A 24480-nucleotide genomic window follows, 5' to 3' on the forward strand; every position below is an offset into this window, starting at 1 on the left:
AATACCTACAATGTCAACTTTAAATTTACTAATCGGGCTACTAGGAGCCTTTGACACACTAGGAGCCACATCCATGAGAACCTCCTCTATAATAATGTTGTCTTTTACATGCCGAGGAGGAGGAGGAGTCAATTTAACTTCAACCATGGGCTTAAGAACAAGGGTACCATTTTTCAAACTTTTAGAGACGTGAGAGGAGGCAACAACATTATTAAAGTTCCCCTTCTCATTACTTTCAGAGTTCATTGAATCCTTAGAGCTTAAACCAACCATACATTTACTTCCCTTTCCCCCAAGTTGAGCAATAATTGTGGTCGAGCATCAACAAGTACCAATCTCCTCTATAATCTCCACATTAGAACCCACCTAATAGGTATTAGATTTAGCCCTTTTTGGCTTGTTCTGCAAGGTAGTTATTGGGTTTTTCTCTTTTTGGACAAATTCATAGATTGAGCAATAAGAGAAGTGTCCCGAGGGCTCTGTAAAGTTTTATGACTTGGGTTTCTAAGACAACACTTCCTACGAGACCCTTAATTAGGTAAAATATTGCCTTCAGGTGGGGAAGGAGTAATTGAGGGCATGCTAGATAGAGATGGACCTCAGAGGGCAAAGAGCAAGGTGAAAATTATGTAGGCATTATATCAAGCCCTGGTGGAGGATGGTATAATAATTTTCTATTATTGTTAGCCTCAACAATTTCTTTAACATTGCTCCCAAAAGAATGGAACAGGGAGAAGGGAATGGAAATAAGGCCAGGTTATAGAGCTGATTTATAAATGACAAATGGTAAGTAGACAACACTTTAAAGCGATTTTTCATTCAAAGAAAAATATTTCATTGGTATTAATGTCATCTCTATTAATTTTAAGCAAGCTTATAAAGATCTAAGAGTATTTTAAATAACCTTCCTCTCACAATCAATATAGAAAATTGTTATGCTACTTTGAGTTTCTTACAAGTAATACTAAAAATTAGAAACATTTTTTTAATTGTAAATTATAATATAAATTTACATATACTCACCACTAATGAAATTATTATAATTTGAAATAATTAATTTTATAAATTTAATAACCATGCTATATATTAAAATATTTAATATCAAATAAAAATATTATGTTAACTATTTTTAAACTAACAACATTTTAACATCCTCCTACAAGTAATACTAAATTAAGGGCATTAAATATAACACCAGAAATAAATGTGAGAACTGCTGATACTCGCACTACAGGGCAGAAGCTAAACGCGTTGCTTTCCCTAGCCTTCAATCTTATACCGTTTCCTCTTGCATGTATCCTCCTCATCTTTTTCATTTCAAGCATTATACCAGTTCAATGGAATTCTGATTATTTAATCACTGCAAGAGAGTCAGGATTTCTTATTTCAGATCCATTTTTTGAATACAGTTGGGATAAGGTCCTGTCAGTTCGGATCTGGGAAGTGAATTGAAGTGCAGTAAGTGCATTCAGCATTTTAGAGCAATATCTACCAGGCAAGCGAAATTACCAAATTCTTGACCATCTTTTGCAATTACTTATATTCTCTCTCAAATAAACTGTCATATTCTATTCATTACTACTACAGAATACATTCTTAATATCTCAATATCGCGGTTTTATTTCTCAGCAACACCTGTTGACAATGGTGTTGCCGGTGTTAACACTCCAGTTTCCCTAAGTCTGTGTTTAAATTTTCATCTACGTTTCTATATCTTAGTCTAGTGAATCCAGAATGCTTGTTAATCCCATTCTCAAGCTTATTGCTTGATTTTCTTGATAGTAGGTTTCCAGACCCATCCCATGCCATTCAGGTTTGTACCTGATATGGTGTTATCAGATCTAATTCAGGACAAATAAGCGTTTGCTGATTGATATTATAACATCATTTGGGTGATCATGTTCCGATTGACCTCCATAACATTTAAAATTATACAACGTTATATAAAAAAATGGCGTTATCTTACTATACATAAATGATGCTATCAGTGTTATTGCTACCGTTTCCCTTTTAGCGTATTATATTATTTAATAATGCTACTATCTCTATTGTCCGTGGGTCACAAAAGACATGCATGTTAATCCGAGAGTCAAACTCATTTCTTGTTCTACTTGATGGGCGTTGAGTTTCATATATTGCTATTTGAGTTCGTACACGATCATTTTTTCACCGGATCCAATTCAGTATCAGGCATGTCCCTGTAGTTGTGACTTATCTTGTTTCATATTTTTCAAGTATAATATAATGCTTTTCTTCACATGGAGGAAGTGTGGTTAAGTCTGCAGTAGCATGGATTTTTCTGAGCAATGCTGATAGCCCTCATCTATATTTTGCATTTTTACATATCAGAGGCTTCTCTACGTGTTTGGATATTCCAAGCAAGTATCTTTTGTTGAGTATTCTTGCTTGAATCTTCAGTTATAATGAGCTACAATTTATCTTACGCTGATTCCTGCTTCAGCCTTGCCTTGAGATCTTTAATGGGAACTGTTCTTATACTGTCGTCTTTGAAGGCACTTTCTGTGTACTGACATGCAAACTGAGACAAAGTGGACAATAAAATTTATTGAAAAAAAATTCGAGGCACAACAATTACGTGCAGAGCTTCTACTGATAAGGTGTCACATTACCACCAAAGTACCCATCAGATGCCGATGACCTTTTACTTCAACATCACCATATGATACTCTTATCAGATATAACATGGCCTAGCCAGTTTGTGCTCGAAGAATTTAAATGTGACTTATTTGGTCACTTTATCAGTCAGGGTTTTCCTCAAAAATATGAATGTTACCAACGACAGAAAGGGTTAGGCACAGGTGGGTGTTGCCATCTGCATCTTATTGAGGTACAAAGAGAGATTGAAGCCATTTCATTGTGTGATTCCAAATAGTTGTCAAATCAAATGGTAAGTTGAAACAATGTTCCACGGGGATGTGTCCCCCCCCTCCCAAAATGCTACTTGGGGACACCATTCCCAAGTCCCCAGCTGTGCTGCATATCAGCCGCTGATTACTGCCAGTGCCAATTGCCACCTGAGGCCTGACCTCCCAAGGGATGATTAGAGGCCTCCCTTCACTACATTTCGACATTTTGTACTTGTTTTGATACCATGCTACTCTATATAGTATTTTAGTTCTTAATAGTCTTATGCATCTTTCCATAACTAACATTTTAAGTACAATATGTATAGTATATACACCCTCTCCCCCGCTATCCCCAAATCAAGGTCACTGTGTCCCCCCATCCTAGAAACCTGTCCCCTCATTCCTGATGGCATCAAAAATTGAACTTCGACATTTGCTGACCTGAAAATGAGATCAAACAACTCTTGACCCTGTAAATTATATAGTCAACTGGCCATTGTCTTTGCCCTTCACAAGCAGTCGCCATCTGTCAACATTGATACTCCTCTTTCCATAACAAAAATCCTCATTGGCCTTAGATGTTAACCCTTAGTTGTAGACATTTCTTTGGAGTACAACAAATTAAAATGTTGTGGGGATCTATTTGATTTTATTTGAACCAATCTTTGCAACAAGCATGCATTATAGCTAAATTCTTGGACCAGTCAATTTAACTGTGAAATAATCATAATCATGTTCATCCATTTTTATGTTCAGTCACTTTGTAATTGAAGTTAGATAATTTATTGGATGAACTAAAATAGTAAAAAGAAATGAAAATAGAGGAGAATTTAGAAAGGTGAATATGGTCAGTGTAACAAACGGTTTTTCATATCGAAACAAAGATAGTTTAATTAAAATTTTTCCAACATTCATTGATAGATAACTAAAATCCTTTTCATATGACATTAACTGTTTAAACAATTAACTGCAATAACCATAACCATATCAATGTTCATCTGAAAATAACTAGTGAATGATCAACTGAAAATAACATTATTTATGATCAATAGAAATAACTAGATTAACGATCAACTGAAAATAACTGTATTTATCAATTAACTACCCTTTCTACATACAAGTAAGTAAATGCTTATCAAGAAAAGAAGAAAAAAAACATACAAGTATCTTTCAGAGGGTCTTTAGCTGGTTGTGCAAGCCTCGAATTTGGTAAGAGGAGAAGCATTGACATAGGCCTAACCTCTCAATCTCAAACCATACTTATCCCCACACAATCTATTGAATTAGAAAGACCCTCCCTACCTCAGGATGGGCTTGTGATGTTCTATGTCTAGCCACCTGAGCATCCTGGTGTTTAGAATGTCCGCACAATTATGAAATGGACATGCTTGCATAACTGGCGCCACTGACATCAAGTGATCATTAGATGGCAAACATGCCTTTAAACTACTTTGGCCAAGGATTTTTGATGGGTTCAACGACCTGATCACGACCGCTCGACTTGACAACAGGTTACATTATTAGGGATGAGCACGAGCTATTAAGTATGTTTAATTAATTTATTATTCATATTTGATTTCTCTTCTGCTTTCTTGCAGATTCATTCCACCTCTGCACCTTACATGGCTATACAATCGGTGAGTCCCAGGTGTTTGGAATTCCTGAGCAATTTGCTCTATGCATAGATTCTAGAAGGATTCACTGCTTAGAATACTTCTCACAAATCATGACCTGAAAGATTATGTTCTTGAGACTAAATGAAAATATTATTGGATTCTGTTTTCCATACAGTATATTTCATTTTAGGTTTTATTGCATTTGGAAAACTCTCCCATAAGAGGTTCTATCTGACATTATCTATGATGAATCTAGTTGTTATGAAAGTAAAGAAAAAGATTTGATAACAAATGACATGGAGTATTCAACAAAACTTATACTATAACTTGAATAAAATCTGGAAAGAAAGAAAGTCTTGTGAGCCTAATTGGCTGCTATGGAAATCAATAAAAAAGATATTGGAATAACATCACATGACCTGACGTATATTCAAATCTGTTTGAAGCCTTGCAACCGATTTTTAATCTACCCTTCTTCAGATGTTGCAGATGTTTCCAAAGAGCAAGAATACTTTATTCGTCAAGGGAACAGAACACATACGACAAAGTATAGATTGGCGCTGCTTTTGAATGGAGATAAAAATGGTTCAATGGTATTGTAGATATTGATTAAGAAGAGGCCGTAATAAACAAAGAAGGATTTTGCATTCTTAAAGGAATTCGGCAATGAGAGTTATATATTCTTTGTCTCACTCGACTCAATACATAAAAACGTCTAAGGAGACTCTTTGGCTTCCAAAACTTACAAGATTATTTGCCAATTTATCATGCCAAGTGTTTAATCAGTTAAAAGAAAAGAAAGAATAAATTTGGAAATAGAGTTGGAAGATTATAATTCGAATATTATTATATCTTGAATATTATTATAATTTGAATATTATTATAATTTTATATTTATATATATACATGTAAATATATTAATGAGGTGACATCATTTTATTAAATTATTATAATATAATGGTGCCATTTCATTTTTATATCTATATGTACGTATATACATATATATTATGATAATATGGTGAAAGATCATTTAAAATCCTTTGAGGTACGTTTTATATTTTAACTCAATTATTTTATGTTTCTCAAATTATTTATCGAAATAGCTTATGCGGATCCCATAGATGTATCCTGTGTTCAAGCCGTTAAGTCTTTACCAAAGAAGTTTAAGGTCATACCTGTCAATCTTGCTAATTGAACTAAGCGAGCATCCCATTCTGATGATCTCGTTTAGCAATGCTTCTCCCCTTCATCTTCCCCTACAATCACCCATGAAAACACTTCCGCCATAATAACATTTCTATAATAATTTTCATATCAACATTTAAAAGACTTTAAATTATTAATCATAATTTCAAAATCAAGCAACTGCTAACATCATATAACAGTTAATGGTTAACGACCATCTCAATTAACAGTTAATACAACGGATATAAATAATTACCTACTTCACATGATCATGAAAGAAAATCCGTTAAATCCAATGGTTATGAGCAAGTTTAAAATTAGGTCAAAAATTTGGGATGTAACAGTTAGGTAGCCCCAGCAGACCCAAAGTGAAAAAGGAACAAAAATTATGGAAAATGTGCCATTCACATGTTGGATGGTGTGGAATTGCAAATACTGAATATAATGTCTTTCATGCATATGGATTATGGCATGGTCGATTTTACAATAAAGCATCATTACAATGTAGGAAGGAAGAGGATAGGGTGGACATATGCTAAGGAAGCACCTTGATCTGGCATAGAATACAACTCCAAAAGAGGAATAAGTGAATGCATGATAGGCAGATTGGATTGATCCATCCAGTGGGGACAAATAGACCTAATTATTCCCTAAAGAGCCTTAGAATCTTAGAACCTGAAGTTTTACTCATATTATTTGTGTTTGTGCTATCAAGGCCTCGATTAATTCTGTCATGCTTACCCTATGCTCTAGGTATAACATTCTTTTCGGCCTTATGCTTTTGGCTATGTTGCCAGTTTACTGGTTTGTCAATTCCTTTATTCAACTTTGGTATGGCAAATTTTCAGCTGTACAATTATGGCTGTTTTGTGTATACTTCAAATTTTGAAAATTAATAACTATATTTTTGTAAAAAAATGTACAAAATTAATACAAATTTGTGAAAACAGCTGACAATTGATTATTCAAATGGTTCCAGCTGGTTGATGTCTTTATTGGATGTATAAGGGCACTGGCCACTATCATACTTACTATGACCATAACCATGATGTGATGTCCTATACCTCTAGTGGTGACCATCGAGGTGGGATTCTTGAGTTGGCTCAGTTATTGTTCGAGCTATGTTGTGTTGTGATTATAACTTAGCCCTAGTTTTTTTCTCTGTCTATATCCTTGGTTGTTTAGTTTGGAGATTTGAATAGGGGTTGAGTTGGATGCCCCTGACTGGTTGTGGCTTGTAGGTATCTAACTCTATCACGATTACATGTGGGGTGGCCACCATTACAGTTGTTATGACTATGACATGCTGTGATGTTCTATGCTATATATATTATATTGAAATCGTTTACAAATCTTGTGCTTATTCAAGCAACAACATTAGACTTACATGCTTATTCAAGCTCCTTACGAGCAACCACACTAGAAACAACAATTTGAAGACCAAGAGTCACAACTTAGAATCCACCTTTTACAATGAGACAAATACAACCAATAGAAGACCAAGAGTCACTACTTAGAATTCCACAAAGATGTCCCTCTTGGGATTTGAAGCAGGGTCTCCACAATGAGAACTCATTGTTTCAACCAAGCTAAACCCCTTGGACTATGCTATATATATCTATATAATGTTATGTCAATTGTCAAATCTTAAATATCATTGATAAATCAAAGAAGTTTATATATAAGTGCAAATGTATGTAGAAATCAATATGAATCATTAATATTCACATGGTTCTTCATCAAGATCATGAATGTCTTTGGCTGGTTTTTTATTATTTTTTTGTACTACTCCCACTAGCTTCACCATGCAAAGTCATGTAGCAGCTTTGTCTTGCTAATCCCTTTTGAGTCCAAGGAAAATTGTGCTACAAAAGCATCAAGTTGGGATGACAAAGGGTTACATCCTAATGCCCCATTGTTTGCTTGTTTTATTTGATTTGTGTGAGTGGAGGCACATGTTGGAATAAACATGCATCTACTCCTTTGTCTTTTTGGTTGCCAAGTGGTTGTGCTTAAGTAAGTCAATAAAGAAGTGTTTATTCTAGTTATGCTTAGTTGGAGAGGAACTTTCAACTTGTTGAGATTCAAAACATATCTATTATAACATTTAAACAAAGGAGTGCTAAAGAAAAGCATCATTTTGGTAGTGAAAGAAACAAAAATTAAGCCCCAAGCATACTACTTAGAAGTTTTCTTTCTTGAATTGTGCATTCCATTGGATAAAAAATAAGGACTTGCAAACTATAAGGGAAGAGCACCAGTAATCGATTGTAACGTTAAGTGCTCGAGTGGTGTGTCCCAACAACGACATGTGTGGGTTTTGCATAATTGGGGGGTGGTCCTCGCCTTCATATTGCTCTGGTGGAAGTGAGATTTGCCCCATAATACCACCCTTAACACCTTGGCTAGTCGGCCTTACCACCAGGCCAATCTTTTGGTGTACTAGTTGCGCCTTATGATTTCAAAGTAGTGTATCCTACCATCTTGGTGGGTACAATACAAAACGAACAGATATTGACATGACAGATTGGAATGTGTATCCTTTAAATCATCATTGTAATACATGGAGAAAAATGGCCTTACTGAATATAGGACAAGAAGCACAAAGAAATCTAGAAGTTCATATTGATACATGTGAATAGGTTACCATTAGCATGGGTGACAAGAATGCTAGGGATCTTGGTGACGAGATATTTTTACAGTTATTAGATACTTTGGCACAAGGAGCAATGTTTGGTTGAATAGAGGGCTTAGGAACAAAGCCAATAGGTGGAGCTTATGATGACAAGGCAGATGGAAATGATTTTATATATTGGAGGTGATAACATAGGTAATAATGATGAAAATAACTAAGGAATTAGGTGGGCCTTAGTGACTCTAATACCACCAAGGCCCAACCACTACACTAAAAGATCGACTTGGAGGTAAGAGTGCCTACCTAGGGTGTTAAGGGTGGTATTATGACGCACATCTCCCTTCCACTGGAGCATCTAAGGGTGGGGACCACCCTCCAATCAATCAGACCTCGAACATGTGACTGTTGGTGCACACGACTTGCACGTGGGACATTACGGTCCACTATGCTCCATGAGTCTTGACCTCGTCTCTGATACCACTAAGGCCCAACCACTACACCAAAAGACTAGCCTAGTGGTAAGGGAGAATACCTAGGGTGGTATTATCAAGCACATTTCCCTTTCATTGGAGCAACTGAGGGCGGGAACCACTCCTAATTATGCAGACCCCAAACACGTGGTTGCTGGGGCATACTAGTAGCGCACAAGACATTACACCGACATAGGGGTCCAAAAGCTGTTATGTTTTTGTTATGATGACCCCCTAATTACTAATATCAAAAGAGCTGAAAAATAATCCCTCATGCACTAATAGCTGATCACACATGTACCAACAATTGATCTTTTTTAGCATTTTTGGTTGTTAATTGGCCTATTTGTTCACCACTATTGGGAGATATGTGTACGAGTATTATGACATTTAGCCATAAGTACTAGCAATTCTGAGTGAACAACTATTATTTTTGAGTGAGAAGTTGTTGGTACATCTTTGAGTGGGTATCAGGTGACACCTTGAAATGGCCACTTTTTAACCCTTTGCTGTTTGATGATCTCAATAGAGAGATTTGTGAATACCCAGAAGTTGAAACCTTAGCTTTAGGCAGCTGATTGGCACACATAGACAACAAAAAAAATGTTGAAATCCCACATATAGTCTAGGTTATACTAGTGCACAAAGTTAGAATGTGTGGGTCCTATATTAACTAACTAGAATAAGTAGAGGACCCTATATTAACTAGTTAGAATATAGAAAAGTTGAGATTGACAAAACAAATTGGAAATCTAAATTCAAGCTATGCCAGGAAATTGAACTTGCAAGTATGAAATCAGGGACTTTTGCTTTTGATAAATGGGAAGTATGTGAAATTGGATTGCTTGGTGTGATGCCAAAAGTGTTCTTCATAATTTTGGAGGCCCAAGAGATGTTGTCTATGTAATGTCCCCTTTTGGGATGTCGTTGATTTCTTTTCTTGGTTCAGTTTATAATAACACCATTTCTCAAGTCAATCACATAGTGAACCTCTAGGGAGGATTGTAAGTAACAATATTGAGATTGATCCTCTCTAATATTGCCCTAGAATTGGGAAAATATGTGATGACCCATGCGAGAGTGGTGTGCCCCAACAACCACGTGTCCGACGTATGCGTAATTGGGAGTGGTCCCCACCCTTAGATGCTCTAGTGGAAGGGAGAAGTTCCCCATAATACCACCATTAACACCTTGGGTAGCCGCCCTTACCATCGAGTCAGTCTTTTTGTGTAACGGTTGGGTTTTAGTGGTATTAGAGTCGAGGTTTTGAGGTCGAGAGCCACAAAGCGTGGTGGGCTACATTATCCCGTGTGTGGGTTGTATGTCCCACCGGTCACGTGTTCAAGATCCACATATTTGGGGGGAGATTCTCACCCTCAGATGCTTCGATGAAACTGAGATGTGCTCCAATGTGAAGGATCTCCCTTCCACAAGAGCATTTGAGGGCGAGGACCACCCTAATTGCATAGACTCTAAACATGTGGTTGCCAAGGCACACCAACCACGTACGAGACATTAGAACCCACCACACTTTGCAGTTTGGACCTTGAGACTATGATACTACTAAGGTCCAACCGCTACACCAAAAGACCAACCTAGTGATAAGGGCAACTACCTAGGGTTTAAATGGTGTTATTATAGGGCATATCTCCCTTCCATTGGAGCACTTGAGCCCAATTATGCAAATGCTAGACATGTGGTCGTCGGGGCATACCACTTGCGCACAAGACATTACACACACATTGTACTATTTTTCCTTCTTTTATTTTGACTATTAGTGATTCTATATTCTTTGAATAGTTTGTCATAGTAATGTTTTTGTCAAATCTTGGATGTTTGAAGAATCTTTCCATAAAAAAAATGTAATAGACTTTTTATGATGATCATAACCATTGAGCCTTTTGATATATGTTTATTTAATCACTGAACATCTTTTGTGAATAAGACTATCTTATTGCCTTTTAGACTTCCATGTCTAACCAATGTTTAAATCTTTAATTTACACATTATCTTCTCTATCAATCTTTGCCAACAATTGATACAATTTGCCTTTGACATGCCATTGAATGCTGATAACAATTTTTTCACCTTGCATACAATTATATCGCTACTTTGACATCATTATCGATCATCTCACTTTTTCATCACAATAATGAATACCTTCTTTCAACATCAATGAAAACCTTGTCTTCACTCCTTCGATATCAATGACCAAATCTAACGAACACAAATTAGTGCCCTTGACATCAATGACAATATTTGCATCATACAATACCCTCCTTTCCAAAGATCTTAACCCTTAAAATATAGGTTGAAGAATAGATTTGGAAGGCCTTGACACACCTTTATAATACTATCTTCAGCCCAACTTTTGCATGGGTTCATTGGGAACATTAAGAAAGTTAATACATATTCTTGCAATGTTGATTATAAAGTTACCAATGCTAGCTATATTTATGAATACTGTTTTCCTGTTTTGATACATTCTAAGAGCATTAGAGTTCTTGTTCAACTAATTAATTTAGTGGCAGATAACCAAATAACAGTATCTTCTGATGCTTTATATGTCATTGCTTGCAAGTTTTAAACTTCTAATTTTATTGCCTCATCATGTCTAACTCATTTTATTCTTGATAAGTTTTATGGTTCCTATTACAACATGTGCATAATAAGTACTAACCTATATTTTGACTGCAATCTTTATGAGTTTTGAGTGATGGTGGCAATGAGACCAGACTCCATGTTTGATCCTTTAGAATGACCTTTTTCTACACAAATGAAATACCAATTTGTGCATGTGTGCCCATTAATGTGCACATTCAATGGGCATCCATTTATAATAGCTTTACATAGACATGCTCAAGTCTAGTTATTATTTCTAAGTCTGAGAAGAAGAGTACAAATGCAATAAGGGAGAGGCCTGTATAAATCCAACCAATTGGTCAGTCCCAAGACAGGATAGAGATCAACGACCTCGAGCACTTTGCAGACATATCAAAGAAAGGCTTAAGGGCTTGGATCTATGAAAAACTTGAGGGAAACCATTGAGTTTGGTGTCTAACATTCTCATAAATGGGAATAATATCCAGGATAACATGGTCTTCTCAATTGACATATATAGCATATTACTAATTTACCTACAATTGTTATCTTATAGCATGAGTTGAGTTAATATAATATAATTTAAGTACATTAAACATAGTTCAATAACACATAATTAGTTAAACTTACATGGGGACGTTACAAATGGTATCAGAGATCTTGCCATCTTGTAGGGTTAAGGACAGAACAAGGAATCATTCTAGCAGATAAAAAGGAATCTAGAAATACATACATGTGTACTTGAGAAAATATTGAAGTAAAGAAACAAATTATAAATGTTATGGATAGAAAGACACATTTATTTCAATAGAAGAAATCTAAGAAGGTGCGTATAATGTGTATATTTTGTGTATGCTTCGTGTCTTTGTGCATTGAAGTGAATTCTTCATGTATGCTTTGCATCTTCATGCATTAAAGTATATTCTTCATTGTGCTTTGTGTCATCATACTTTCAAATGGATTGGATCCTATATTATATTAATTTAGAGTAGTAAGACTCAAGTATGAATTTACAGATTAATAATAGAGTTGCAAAATTACTCACATTAGACTTGTATAAAAAATAATATTGCTTGAGGACAAGCAATTTTGGGAGAGTAGGACTGTGATGTCCCCTATTTGAAAATAGGATTGAATAATAATAATAAAACTAGATTATAAAAATAAATGAATAGTAACCAATTGTAATATCGTATAATCAATGAAAGAACCAAATATAATGAAAGGAAATGACTTTTCAACTCCAAAAGCTACCACTTGTTGGTTTGGAAGATATAGAAGTTACTTTCAAACTCAATCCATGAGGTTATATAGAATATAATAGGAGAATTTTGGTTAGAACAACAGAATATCATCTGAGAATTTACCACAATATATCTACAGAACATTCCACACAACAATGGCATTGTGGAAGAAATATAACAAGGAAATTAATTGCACATTGTCTGCAACTGTATATCAAATACAGTTAGATCCCTATACAACCAATAGCATTGGGCAACTAAATAAAACTTTCAGATCATAAGGCAGGGATTTATGCATCTATGTTACTGGTATGAACAGTTTGCTTATTTAAATAATAAATTTAAGAAATTTCAGAGCACTATTATAAACATACATGCTCAAGTGTAGTTATTGTTTCTAAGTTTGAGATGAAAAGCATAAATGCAATAAGGGAGAGGCTTGTATAAATCCAGCCAATCAGTCAGTCCCAAGACAGGATAAAGATCAATGACCCCGAGCGCTTTGCAGGCACGTCCAAGAAAGGCTTAAGGGCTTCGATCTATAAAAACCTTGAGGGAAATGGTTGAGTTTGGTGTCTAAACAACCTATTGCATTCGGCATTCTCATAAATGGGAATAATAACCAGGATAACATGGTCTTCTCAACTGACATATATAGCTTATTACTAATTTACCTACAATTGTTATCTTTCTAAGATAAGTTAATATAATTTAAGTTATGTACATTAAACATAAGTTCAATTACACATAATTAGTTAAACTTACATGGGGACATTACAGATTTTGTTGGAGAGTGATTATATTACTATTAAAGTTACATTATTAGTCTGTCTTAAATTATTTTAAATTATTCCTTACTTGGAATAGTGACATAGTTTTTGGTATCTACAAGATCATATGTTTTTTTGTAGCTTAATTAAGTAGGTTCTCATTGCGAGAAGTTGAATTTGGCAAACTCTTTGCCTAGTAGGTATTTTCTTGTACTGTTTCATTGGAGTATTATGAACCCTAATATAAATAGATCCCTTTTCTCCTTCTGTTGTAATCTTTCATAAATTTAATGATATAATTTTATGGGATGCAGAGTGATGCTTTATATTATATCAGGGTTTAAAATTCAACACCTATAAACTCTATCATCAATCTAGTTGATGTGCCTATTTTCTTTTCTACTATCTGCTTGATTAAACATCATATTTAATTTTGTCTTACCAGGGGCAGAATGGAACAAGGAAAGCTGGAGGTGCCTCAACTAGCACTACTTGGTGGAGGAATCTTTGTTCAAACTCAATACATTCCTAGACTTAAAGAGATTGCTCATTTGGTCTCCCTAAAAGTTTTGTGGAGTCGTAGTGAGGTGTGTTTTTTTGTTGGCAAAGGATTATCAGCATTACTTTTAAGCATTACCCTGATGAGGGGTCTAGTAGTGAGACTCAAAAGTATTGGGACTTAATCTGTGCAGCTTTATATAGAAGAACCCTTTAAAAGTAATACTCTACTAACAAACAACTTTCAATACAAACATTGTTAGCATGTCAAGTCATTAAACTCTGAGAGCATTAACAAAGGATGAGTAGAAAAACCTGAACCTAGATATAGAAAGCAAAAAGGTGGAGGGACTTTTAGATGTAGGGGACTGAATTTACACATTGGAACATAAAAACTCTATTGACTCCAAAATTCCATCATCCAAATTACAATAATTGGGAATCTTTAAATAGGCAATATGCCAATGATCTGTAATTCAGAATTCTAAGTTAATATAGCTTTTCAGAGAAATATACCAATGTAAGCTACAAATCGAAAATTGGTTGCATTTGCACTAAACATATGTTTATTCAGGTGTGAAAACCACTGAACTACACTACATGACCTGGTGTGCCCAATATTCTTCCTTACACGCCTAAGCCAAGATTATTTATCCTAAAGGCCAGGATTACCTCCAGTAACCATCCTAACCATTGACAATTGTATTGCCCAACTTGCAGGCAGATAAGCGGCTGGCAAGGACAACAATTATATTACAGGTTTGATGGCCTGCACTGGCTGACTGTCCCTCTTGTTTTTCCATGCCAACTCTTCAGCCACGACTTCTAATTTCCCACTAGCCTTGAACAGAGTTGTGACAGCTAATGTCCAATATTGGGCCTCTTGGAAATCCCCATCACTGAGATGTTCTAGCAGATACGAGTGGCTAGTAGGGGCAAAAGCTGACGCCTCAGAATGGTATTCTCTATTGTCCCAGTCATTTTTAATGTTTGGTGCTCAATTAAATATCTTCAACTAATATCTTCTTGAATCCTGTCAGCAATAAATACTCATCACCTAGAAACTCCAATGCCTGTTGGATTTTGTAGCTGTGATAGAGATTTTTAACTCTGTGTTAATACCGTTATGGTCCCCTTCAGCTGAAAAGGACATTTATGATAAAGTGTAATATTAAAGACTCAGACGTGTCATTCAACATGCATTGAGGCATGGAAATATGAAGAGTTATATTTTGGGAAACTCAAGAGACCTTTAGCTATAATGTGAAGAGTCTCTCCTATTGTTATATATATCGCTTCAAGCGAAGGACATTGTACACTTGAATATTTTATTATCAATAAAGTGATCCTTTGGTTGTGTGGATGGGTTTTCCCTTCATTCAAGAAGGGTTTTCCCAGGGTATTTCTGTGTGTTTCTTGTATCTATTTTTGCTATTCATTATTGTCTTTGATTTTTGGGCTAAACTCAAGAATGCCAAGTGAATCATGTTGGCAGAATTACATCGTCTGGCCAAGCAATAAACTTTAATCACCCCTCTAAAATACCAATCAATCTTTTAATGGCATTTCACTCCTGAATACTCAGGCTAATATACTCTTTTCCCTTCCATTCATATTAAGCTTGATAATATATTGCACTATGATGCCCATGGTTAAATAATATTACTTGAATTGCAGACAATTCTGAAATTTGCCTTCATAGAAGGCTTTACAAACTACCATCAATGACACCTAATTGTGAATTCTGAAGTAAATCCATGGACAAATGGAATTGACTTTTTCTCCAATCCCTCAATAAAAAGGTTTTTGTCTTGCAGCACATTAAACCTGTAAACACAAGCTCACAAAAATACCTTTAATGAAATAACAAATCAAGAATTGATGCCAAATGATTTGCCAACATCTACTTTTAAAAGTCTGACTGCATTTTCTAGAAGAATCAAATTTAACCTCCTTTAAGCTTCTAGAAGAATATTTTATTGATGCTATAGCATTTTTTTATTTGAGTCATTTGATATTTTTTAATCGGTAGTAGTATAGCTTTTTATATTAATATTAAAAAAGATTTAGTACATTGCTTTTTTAAAGTATGAACCATTGTCGGTAAATTCTATATTGTAGCCAATGGGTAGAATTGTATCCAAAAGGGCGTGTAACGGTTGAGTCACCCTTTCGAGAAAATATATGTACACCGTCCGAAAGGGACTTTGGAACATCATTGTAATCATCATAATCATATTGTAAGCATTGGAGTGAATATTGTGTATATGAATAAAGTATTTGTTTTGTGCTATATCTTACTGTACTACATGGGATAAGTATTCGTCTACTGTGTACGGTAAACATTTGGCACCGTTGCTTGTTGAACACGGAACGAAAGAAGTGTTATGAAGATTAATGCCAAATTTGCTTAATAAGGATAGGAATAATATAAAAGATAAGGATGAAATACGCATAGCACAAAAAGTTTTAATTTTAGCACAACAGGCGGAGTGCAGACAGAAGCTTCAATAGATTATTGATAGACATCGAGGGGTGTGAAGGAGCATAGATGGAATGCATTCACCTAGCAGACTGAGGAGTGTTGAGGAATTGCTAGAAGAGACTTGACAGCGATTGAATTTGGTGGAAGAGACAAGGGAGGAGTTCCTTAACTTGTATATGCTGAGGGTAGAGAATCCGAACGAAAGGAAAGCAACTCGCATAGCTCGAAGTGCCGAAGGAGCACGAGTGTGGAGTGAAGTCTTCGTTCCTGATACACTCGACGAATGGATACAAGTAGAGAATCAAACAACTTCGCTTGAGGAAGATCTTTTCTCACCTAGTAATGCAGTTGTTGGAAGTAGGGTGGTTGTTCTAAGCAGCGCGGTTGTGTAGAACAACACGAGTGCTTAGAACAACGTGGGTACTCAGAATAGTGTGGGTGTTTAGAACAACGTAGGTGCACAACAACTACCATAAAATCAGAAGAAATTAGTGTTACATCCCAAAATTTTGACCTAATTTTAAACTTGTTCATAACCGTTGGATTTAACGGATTATTCTTTCATGATCATGTGAAATAGGTAGTAATTTATATACGTTGTATTTGTTACAAGATTCAAGAAGAGTTGGCAGATTAACGGATTTCCGGATGATTAATTGATTAGAGGAACAAATGTGTTCCTTATAAAGAATTACAAGGACGTTGTTTCTAAAAGAAACAACGTAGACTGAAGATGGAATTAGAAACAAAACTAGAGACAGGATAGGAAACATTCCTATCTGGACTGAAGAAAAAAGAGACAGGATAGGAAACATTCCTATCTAGACTGAAAGACGGACTACAGACAAGTAGTTGACTATTATAGAAAGTATAAGATATTATCTTAATACCCTCCTTTAATGGTCAACGTACGGATGACGGAACATTCTGTGATAATTGAGACCCTCCCTGGATCTACAGAATGTTGAAACCAAGAAGCTTTGCCAAAAGTGCTATGACTCAAAATAGGTTGCATTTACAAAACTTCGTTTTTGTGGAAAAAACGGTAAAACCCAGAATCTCACACAACCTTGCGTATTACAGACAACTTGAAATGATTTTTGAGGAGAAAATCAACAAACCTAGAATCTCACACAACCTTGCGTATTACAGACAACTTGAAATGATTTTTGAGGAGAAAATCAACAAACTCAGAATCTCACGCAACCTTGCGTATTACAGACAACTTGAAATGATTTTTGAGGAGAAAATCAACAAACCCAGAATCTCACGCAACCTTGTGTATTACAGACAACTTGAAATGATTTTTGAGGAGAAAATCAACAAACCCAGAATCTCACGCAACCTTGCGTATTACAGACAACTTGAAATGATTTTTGAGGAGAAAATCAACAAACCCAGAATCTCACGCAACCTTGCGTATTACAGACAACTTGAAATGATTTTTGAGGAGAAAATCAACAAACCCATAAAAAACAGAAACAGATTCAGAAGGCGAAAAATGCAGCTTCGCCTTGATCAGGACCCGGAGAAGTCGGACGCTGCCTAACACCCAGAACAAGTTGATCGGTGTTTCGATATTCGAAGATTGCGATGATGCGCTGCTTCTAGGTTCCATAATTGCGACCACTAAATTTGGAATTATGCTCGAGCAGAATATTTGTCAGAGATGCCATGGCACGTTTTTCAATGAAAAATTGTGAAAATCTGTGAAGGCACGTTCTTCGAGGCAAAAATACGAAAGACCCAGAAGAATCAAAGAATGACCCAGAAGAGAGCTCGAAAAACCCAGAAGGAATCTACTGTTGTTTTTTGGATCCGCTGGCTCGAAAATCGAGGCACAAAAATTGAGGCACCCAGAAAAAACGGACGACAACCCAGTTGAGCTCTCGAAAAACCCACCAAGAATCTGCAAATAAAATATTTTTTCAACCCGAAAAATTAGGGTTTCGAAATAAAACGGCCCTGGCTGAAAAAAGCTTGAAAAAACTTCAGATTTCTTGATAAAAATGGCAGATATTTTTCAAGGATCGATGTGCATGGACGAATGGGGCTAGAGTGTGCTGAACAAACACCAAAAAACGGCATGAGTTTGCAGAGCCGAATGCAGAAAAATCTTCCCACGATTTTTAGAAAAGAGACCTAGCTGAATTTCGGAAAATTTGAGCAAATAATTTCGAATGAAATTATAAATTTTTCAAAAATTTCAAGAACTAGGCTCTGATACTATGTTACAAGATTCAAGAAGAGTTGGCAGATTAACGGATTTCTGGATGATTAATTGATTAGAGGAACAAATGTGTTCCTTATAAAGAATTACAAGGACGTTGTTTCTAAAAGAAACAACGTAGACTGAAGACGGAATTAGAAACAAAACTAGAGACAGGATAGGAAACATTCCTATCTGGACCGACGAAAAAAGAGACAGGATAGGAAACATTCCTATCTAGACTGAAAGACGGACTACAGACAAGTAGTTGACTATTATAGAAAGTATAAGATATTATCTTAATAGTATTAACTAGTTAATGAAGATGGTCATTAACCATTAATTGTTATTAGATGATTAGCAGTTGTTTGATTTAAAATTATGATTAATAATTTAAGGTCTTTTAAAATGTTTATATGAAATTATTATAAAATTGTTATTATGGCAAAAGTGTTTTCATGGGTGATTGCAGGAGAAGATGAAGAGGGGGAAGCATTGCTAAACGGGATCATTGGAATGGGATGCTCGCTTAGTTCAGCCATTGGGATCGGCAGGTATGACCTTAAACTTTTTTGGAAAGGACGCAACGACTTGAACACAGGATACATTTATGGGACTTGCATGAGCTATTAAGAAAATAATCTAGGAAAAATAAAAATATAAAACATACCTCAAGAGATTTTAATTGATCTTTCATCTTATTATTATAATATATATTTATATACGTACATATAAATATAAAAATGAAATGACACCATTATATTATAATAACTTAATAAAATGATGTCACCCCATTGATATACTTACATGAACGTATGTAAATATATATTATAAAAATAGTTGAAATTATAATCTTTCCAACTCTTTCTTCCAACCTTTTATTTTTCTCTCTTCTTTTTCTTTTTCAATCGATTTAAACTCTTGGAATTTCGAATTGGCATATACTCTTTAACTAGCGGAAGCCAAGAAGACACAACTCTTTCATTTTAACTGAAGCCGAGTTTGGAAGACGAACGTCCTTTTTATCAACCCGATTGCCTTGCTACGATATTCACTTTTCAATAATAACCTTTGCTATAACCTGACTGCCATAACCTGACTCTTCCTCATTCCTCATATAAATTCCATACTCTTAGCTTGGTTTTCATTACCATCGAACCTTGACAAACTCGGAACCTCTGTAGATTAAGTATTGACGTTTTGTGCATGCTGCCGCATATATTTTCTTCTGAAGTCGAAGCTGCCAATATACTTTGAGAAATCGATTGAAGAAGGGTAGATATCTAGTGTCCAACAAAGCTTAGGCAACTCCAGATAATATACCAGGTCATGTGAATGATCAGTCTTTCCATGTTGCTAAATTTATTTCCTTCATAATCAGTTAAGCTTTCCAATTTTCATAACAATAGATTTCAAGCTATTCGATCTTGAATAATCATAGGAAAACCTTGTTATGGTTCATAGTAAAGTACTAAGTCTTGGAATCATAAAGTATTAAACCAATGAAAGCTAAAATACAGAGTTTTCTGTAAGTTTTAAATCACAGAAATGTGAAATGCTGGAAGCAACCATTTGCCAATAATTAATAGAGCTGATTGTTCTAAGAATCTAGATCATCTAGGACTCACCGGCTATATAGCCATGGAAAAGGTGAAGAGGTGAGATGAAATCCTACAAGGATAAGGAGAATAAAGAATCATATTTGATGTTTTAGAATAAAATAAATAAATCTACTTAATAGCTCATGCTCATCCCTATAATGAAACCTGTTGTCAAGTCGAGTGGTGGTGACCGGGTCATTGAGCCCATCGAAAATCCTTGGCCAAGGTAGTTTATAGGCATGTTTGCCATCTAATGATCACTTGATGTCAATAGCGCCAGTTATGTAAGCATGTCCATTTCATAACTAAGCGGACATTCAAAACACCAGGATGCTCAGGTGGCTGGACTGAAGAACATCCCAAAGGCCGATCCCAAGGTAGGGAGGGCCATTCTAATTTAATAGAATGTGTGTGGATAAGTATGGTATGAGGTTGGGAGGTTAAGCCTATTTCAATGGTTCTCCTCTCACTAAAGCCGAGGCTTGCACAACCAGTTAAAGATCCTCCGAAGATACTTGTATGTACCATTCCTTCTTTTCATGTTAAACATTTACTTTACTTGTATGAAGAAAGGATCATTAATCGTTAATCAAGTTATTTTAGTTGATCATGAATACAATTATGATTAGTTAATTGTTAATTAAGTTATTTCAGTTTATCATGAATTCAATTATGATTAGTTAATCCTTAATCAAGTTATTTCAGTTGATCATGAATTCAGTTATGATTAGTTAATTATTAATTTATTTCAGTTGATCATGAATTCAATTATGATTAGTTAATCGTTAATCAAGTCCATTTCAGTTGATCATGAATACATTTATGATTGGTTAATCGTTAATCTAGTTATTTCAGTTAATCATGAATTCAGTTATTTTTTGTTAAATGTTTAATAGTAGTTAATGTCATGAGAAAAGGATTTGGTTTTTTATTTATGAATGTTGGGAGTTTTTAGTTTAAACCGTCTTTGTTTTCGATATGAAAATCCATTTGTTACAAGTAGCAATGGCAAGACTAAAGGAAAAATTGCCAAAGTTCAACGGTGATGGGATGACATATCCGATTAGACATTGCAAGACGTGTGAAACAATATGGACTACGAACGGTGTAACGGACTAGGATGACTGGGTTCGACAATTTTCAGCTACCCTACAGGGTGTTGCGATTGATTGGTTTTTGGATGCCGATCCACATAAATTAACTACATGGGCAAAAGTTAGGAAGGAGATCATAGCAGAGTTTTGACTGCTAAGGGACGATAACGAAATTGTAGCAGAAATATATAGTATGAAGCAAAAGAAAGAATGAAACAATTCATGTATATGCAAGAAGGTTGAAAGAATTGGTGGGGAAGATAGAGAGCCCACCGGCTGATGGATTAAAGAAACAATCGTTTTTTGAAGGGCTATGACCGGCACTAAAGAAGAAAATGAAGATTGTACCTCCTGCATCGTACATAGATGTGTATAATCAGGTGATGGATTTGGAGAGTGAGCAGAAGACGAGCAAAAAGAAGAAGCACAAATCGTCAGACTCAAATGATTCATCTTCCGAAAGTAGCAGTAGTGACAAAGAATCAAGAAAGTTTGAGCATTGCAGAAGGATGTGCTACGGATGATGAAGGAATTAAAAAATTTGAAAAAGAATCCTGACTCAGTGAAAGGAGAGTTGTGGTGTACAGACTGTAAGGAGGGCCACACAAAGGGCTCTTGCCCGAAATTTTTTTTTTGCGATATCTGCCAGATTGTGGGACATTCCACAAAGGAATGCTCATTCAATATGAAGACGAAGGAACACCAACAAGTATTACTGATGCAGGAAGTGCCCACTATAGGAGCAGGAAGAAACACAAAAAATGACGCAACCTCAAGAGGTTACCGGAATAATAACCAGCGCAGATGAGGTGGTAATAATAATAATAACAATGGAGGCCGAAGGCGGATACAGTATGACTTGAGTGGACAACCGATGATACAGTGTCATGCGTGCAACTTCTAGGGGCACTTCGCTAGAGATTGTACCATGAAGGAGATGCCATAACTGTTATGCAGATGATGTGGTCTGGGAGACCACGAGGATTCGAAATGCTTGAAGCATGGGGTGAACTTGTTAAGCATCGAAACATGTGATGAGGAAATACTAGCCATTATGCGTGAGCAAGCAGAGAAGGCAAAGTACCTTGGTGCAAAGGAAGAAAAGAAGAGGTTGTAGCAAGTACAAATGGAGTTGGAAAAACAAATGGAAACGGAAAAGTTACAAACAAAAGACATTGTCAACACCTCGAAGAGGAACCTAGCAGTACAAAACGTGATAAGGTAGGTAATGCAAATATAAGTTCTTATAAAATTAAATGACCTTACAATGCCTCAGTTACGGATGGCGATACTGAACATGACCACTCTCGAAAGCAACAGAGGAAACAAGAAAGGATGGCAGTGGAATGGCTGCAGTAGACCCAATGCTACTGGCACTCACGACGGGAAGACATCCGACAATAGTAGAGATGGGTATCCTAGGAACAGTACTCAGAGACATAATTGTTGACGGAGGGTCAAGAGTAAATGTGTTACCAGAGGATATATGGAAAAAGTTGGGACAACCTACGTTGTGACCACCTACATTTCAGTTACTCACTGCATATTAGCACGAAATCAAGCCGTTGGGAACCCTGATGGCGCAACTGGTAACCATCGGAACTCAACCATTTTTATTAGATTTCGTGGTCATTCCACTAAAAAGAAAAGAGTATGACGCTATCCTTGGATGGGGTTGGTTGGTGCAAGAAAAAGTGAAATATGATTGGAAATGAAATACCCTATCCATGTAAAGTGGACGCCAAAGATTTGTAATTGACTTGCACACACAGTTGGGAATGAAGAGAATGGAACCCGATGAAGGAGTATTGAGATTAGGAGGGTCGAATGATGATGACTTAGACTCAGTGAACGGCTTACTCCACTGGCAAATGGAGGATTACGAGCTCTTTTCGAGCTGTAACATGTTGGGAGTCAAAGAGGGAAAAGTAGGGAAAAAGTTTCCAAAGGAGTATAGCGAAGTGAAGGAGGGAGAAACACACGTAGATGAAACATCGACACATACGTTTAGTGATGACAAACCTATAAAGTATGAAGAGCCTACTGTAAAAGCAATGAACTTAGGAGATGAAGCCAATCCGAAAAATATCTTTGTGGGAGATGATTGGAATCTAGTCTTGAAGGCAACAACGTTCAAAATATTTATGGAGTATAAGGACGTCTTCGCATGGATGTATAAAGATTTGAAAGGAGTATCACCAGAGTTATGTGTCCACTGGATACAATTAATAGAAGGTGTAGTACCAGTACGAAAGCGGCCGTACCGGATGAACAAAAATTATGCCGCGCGAGTCGAAAAAATCAATCGGATGTTGGAAGTAGGAATTGTTTTTTGAGTGCAGACGAGTGAGTGGGTATCACCAATTGTGATATCTCTGAAAAAGGACACCACGCAAATAACAATATGCGTAGACTTTCAATGCCTAAATGCAGTAACAATTAAGGATCCATTTTTTATACCATTTACCGATACCATTCTGGAAGAAGTTATGGGGTATGAAATTTATTCATTCATGGATCGGTTCTTTGGATACAACCAGGTATCCATTGCTGAAGAAAACAAGTTGAAAACAACATTCATAGTGGAAGATGGAGTATACACCTACAATAGGATGCCATTCAAACTATGTAATGCTTTGACAACATTCTAGAGAATTATCCTACACATATTTGATAAAATGTCTATCAGAAACTTTAAAGCATTTCTAGTTGATTGGTAAATTTTTGGCACAGAGTATAGACATATAACAACACTCGAAGAATGCATGGAGAGATGCAGACGAGCGAGACTGACACTAAATCCAAAGAAGTGGAGGTTCATGGTACCACAGGGGAAGTTATTAGGACACAATCTGCAAAGCAGGGCTGAAGACGGATCCTGACAAAGTTTGTGTAATTTTGGATATGCCATTGTCGACGGATGTATTAGAAGTAAAATCATTCCTCAGACGTATTGGATACTACCAGAGGTTTATCAGGAACTTTGTGAAAATGTCCTACCCATCGGACAAGCTAACCTACAAAGGCGAACCTTATAAATGGGAAGCTGAGCAGAATGAAGCTTTCGATGGACTGAAAACAAGGTTAGCTACAACACCGATCTTGGCTTATTTGAACTGGAATAAGAAGTTTCATGTTCATGTTGATGCATCAAACTACACAATTGGAGCAACACTGGCACAGACAGTTGACCACGGATTGGACC

At 36.0% G+C, this 24480-nt stretch overlaps 1 protein-coding gene across 3 annotated transcripts in view; it reads left to right on the forward strand.

The window, feature by feature from the left end:
- Positions 1 to 1162: 1162 nt before the first annotated feature.
- The window catches only part of LOC149564064 (NAD(P)-binding Rossmann-fold superfamily protein), a 179976-nt gene continuing 156658 nt past the window's right edge, over positions 1163 to 24480 (forward strand). For 2 of the 3 annotated variants that reach the window (XM_089827158.1, XM_089827160.1), the window contains exons 1-2: positions 1297 to 1495; positions 13834 to 13975. In XM_089827158.1, coding sequence (XP_089683284.1) covers positions 13841 to 13975 — 135 coding nt within the window. In that variant the 5' untranslated portion in view covers positions 1297 to 1495; positions 13834 to 13840. The other variant, XM_089827159.1, reaches the window with a different exon arrangement.

This window comes from Cupressus sempervirens, chromosome 4 (assembly GCF_028749045.1).
Source record: "Cupressus sempervirens isolate cs-2001-9-10 chromosome 4, ASM2874904v1, whole genome shotgun sequence".
NCBI classification, from domain to species: domain Eukaryota; kingdom Viridiplantae; phylum Streptophyta; class Pinopsida; order Cupressales; family Cupressaceae; genus Cupressus; species Cupressus sempervirens.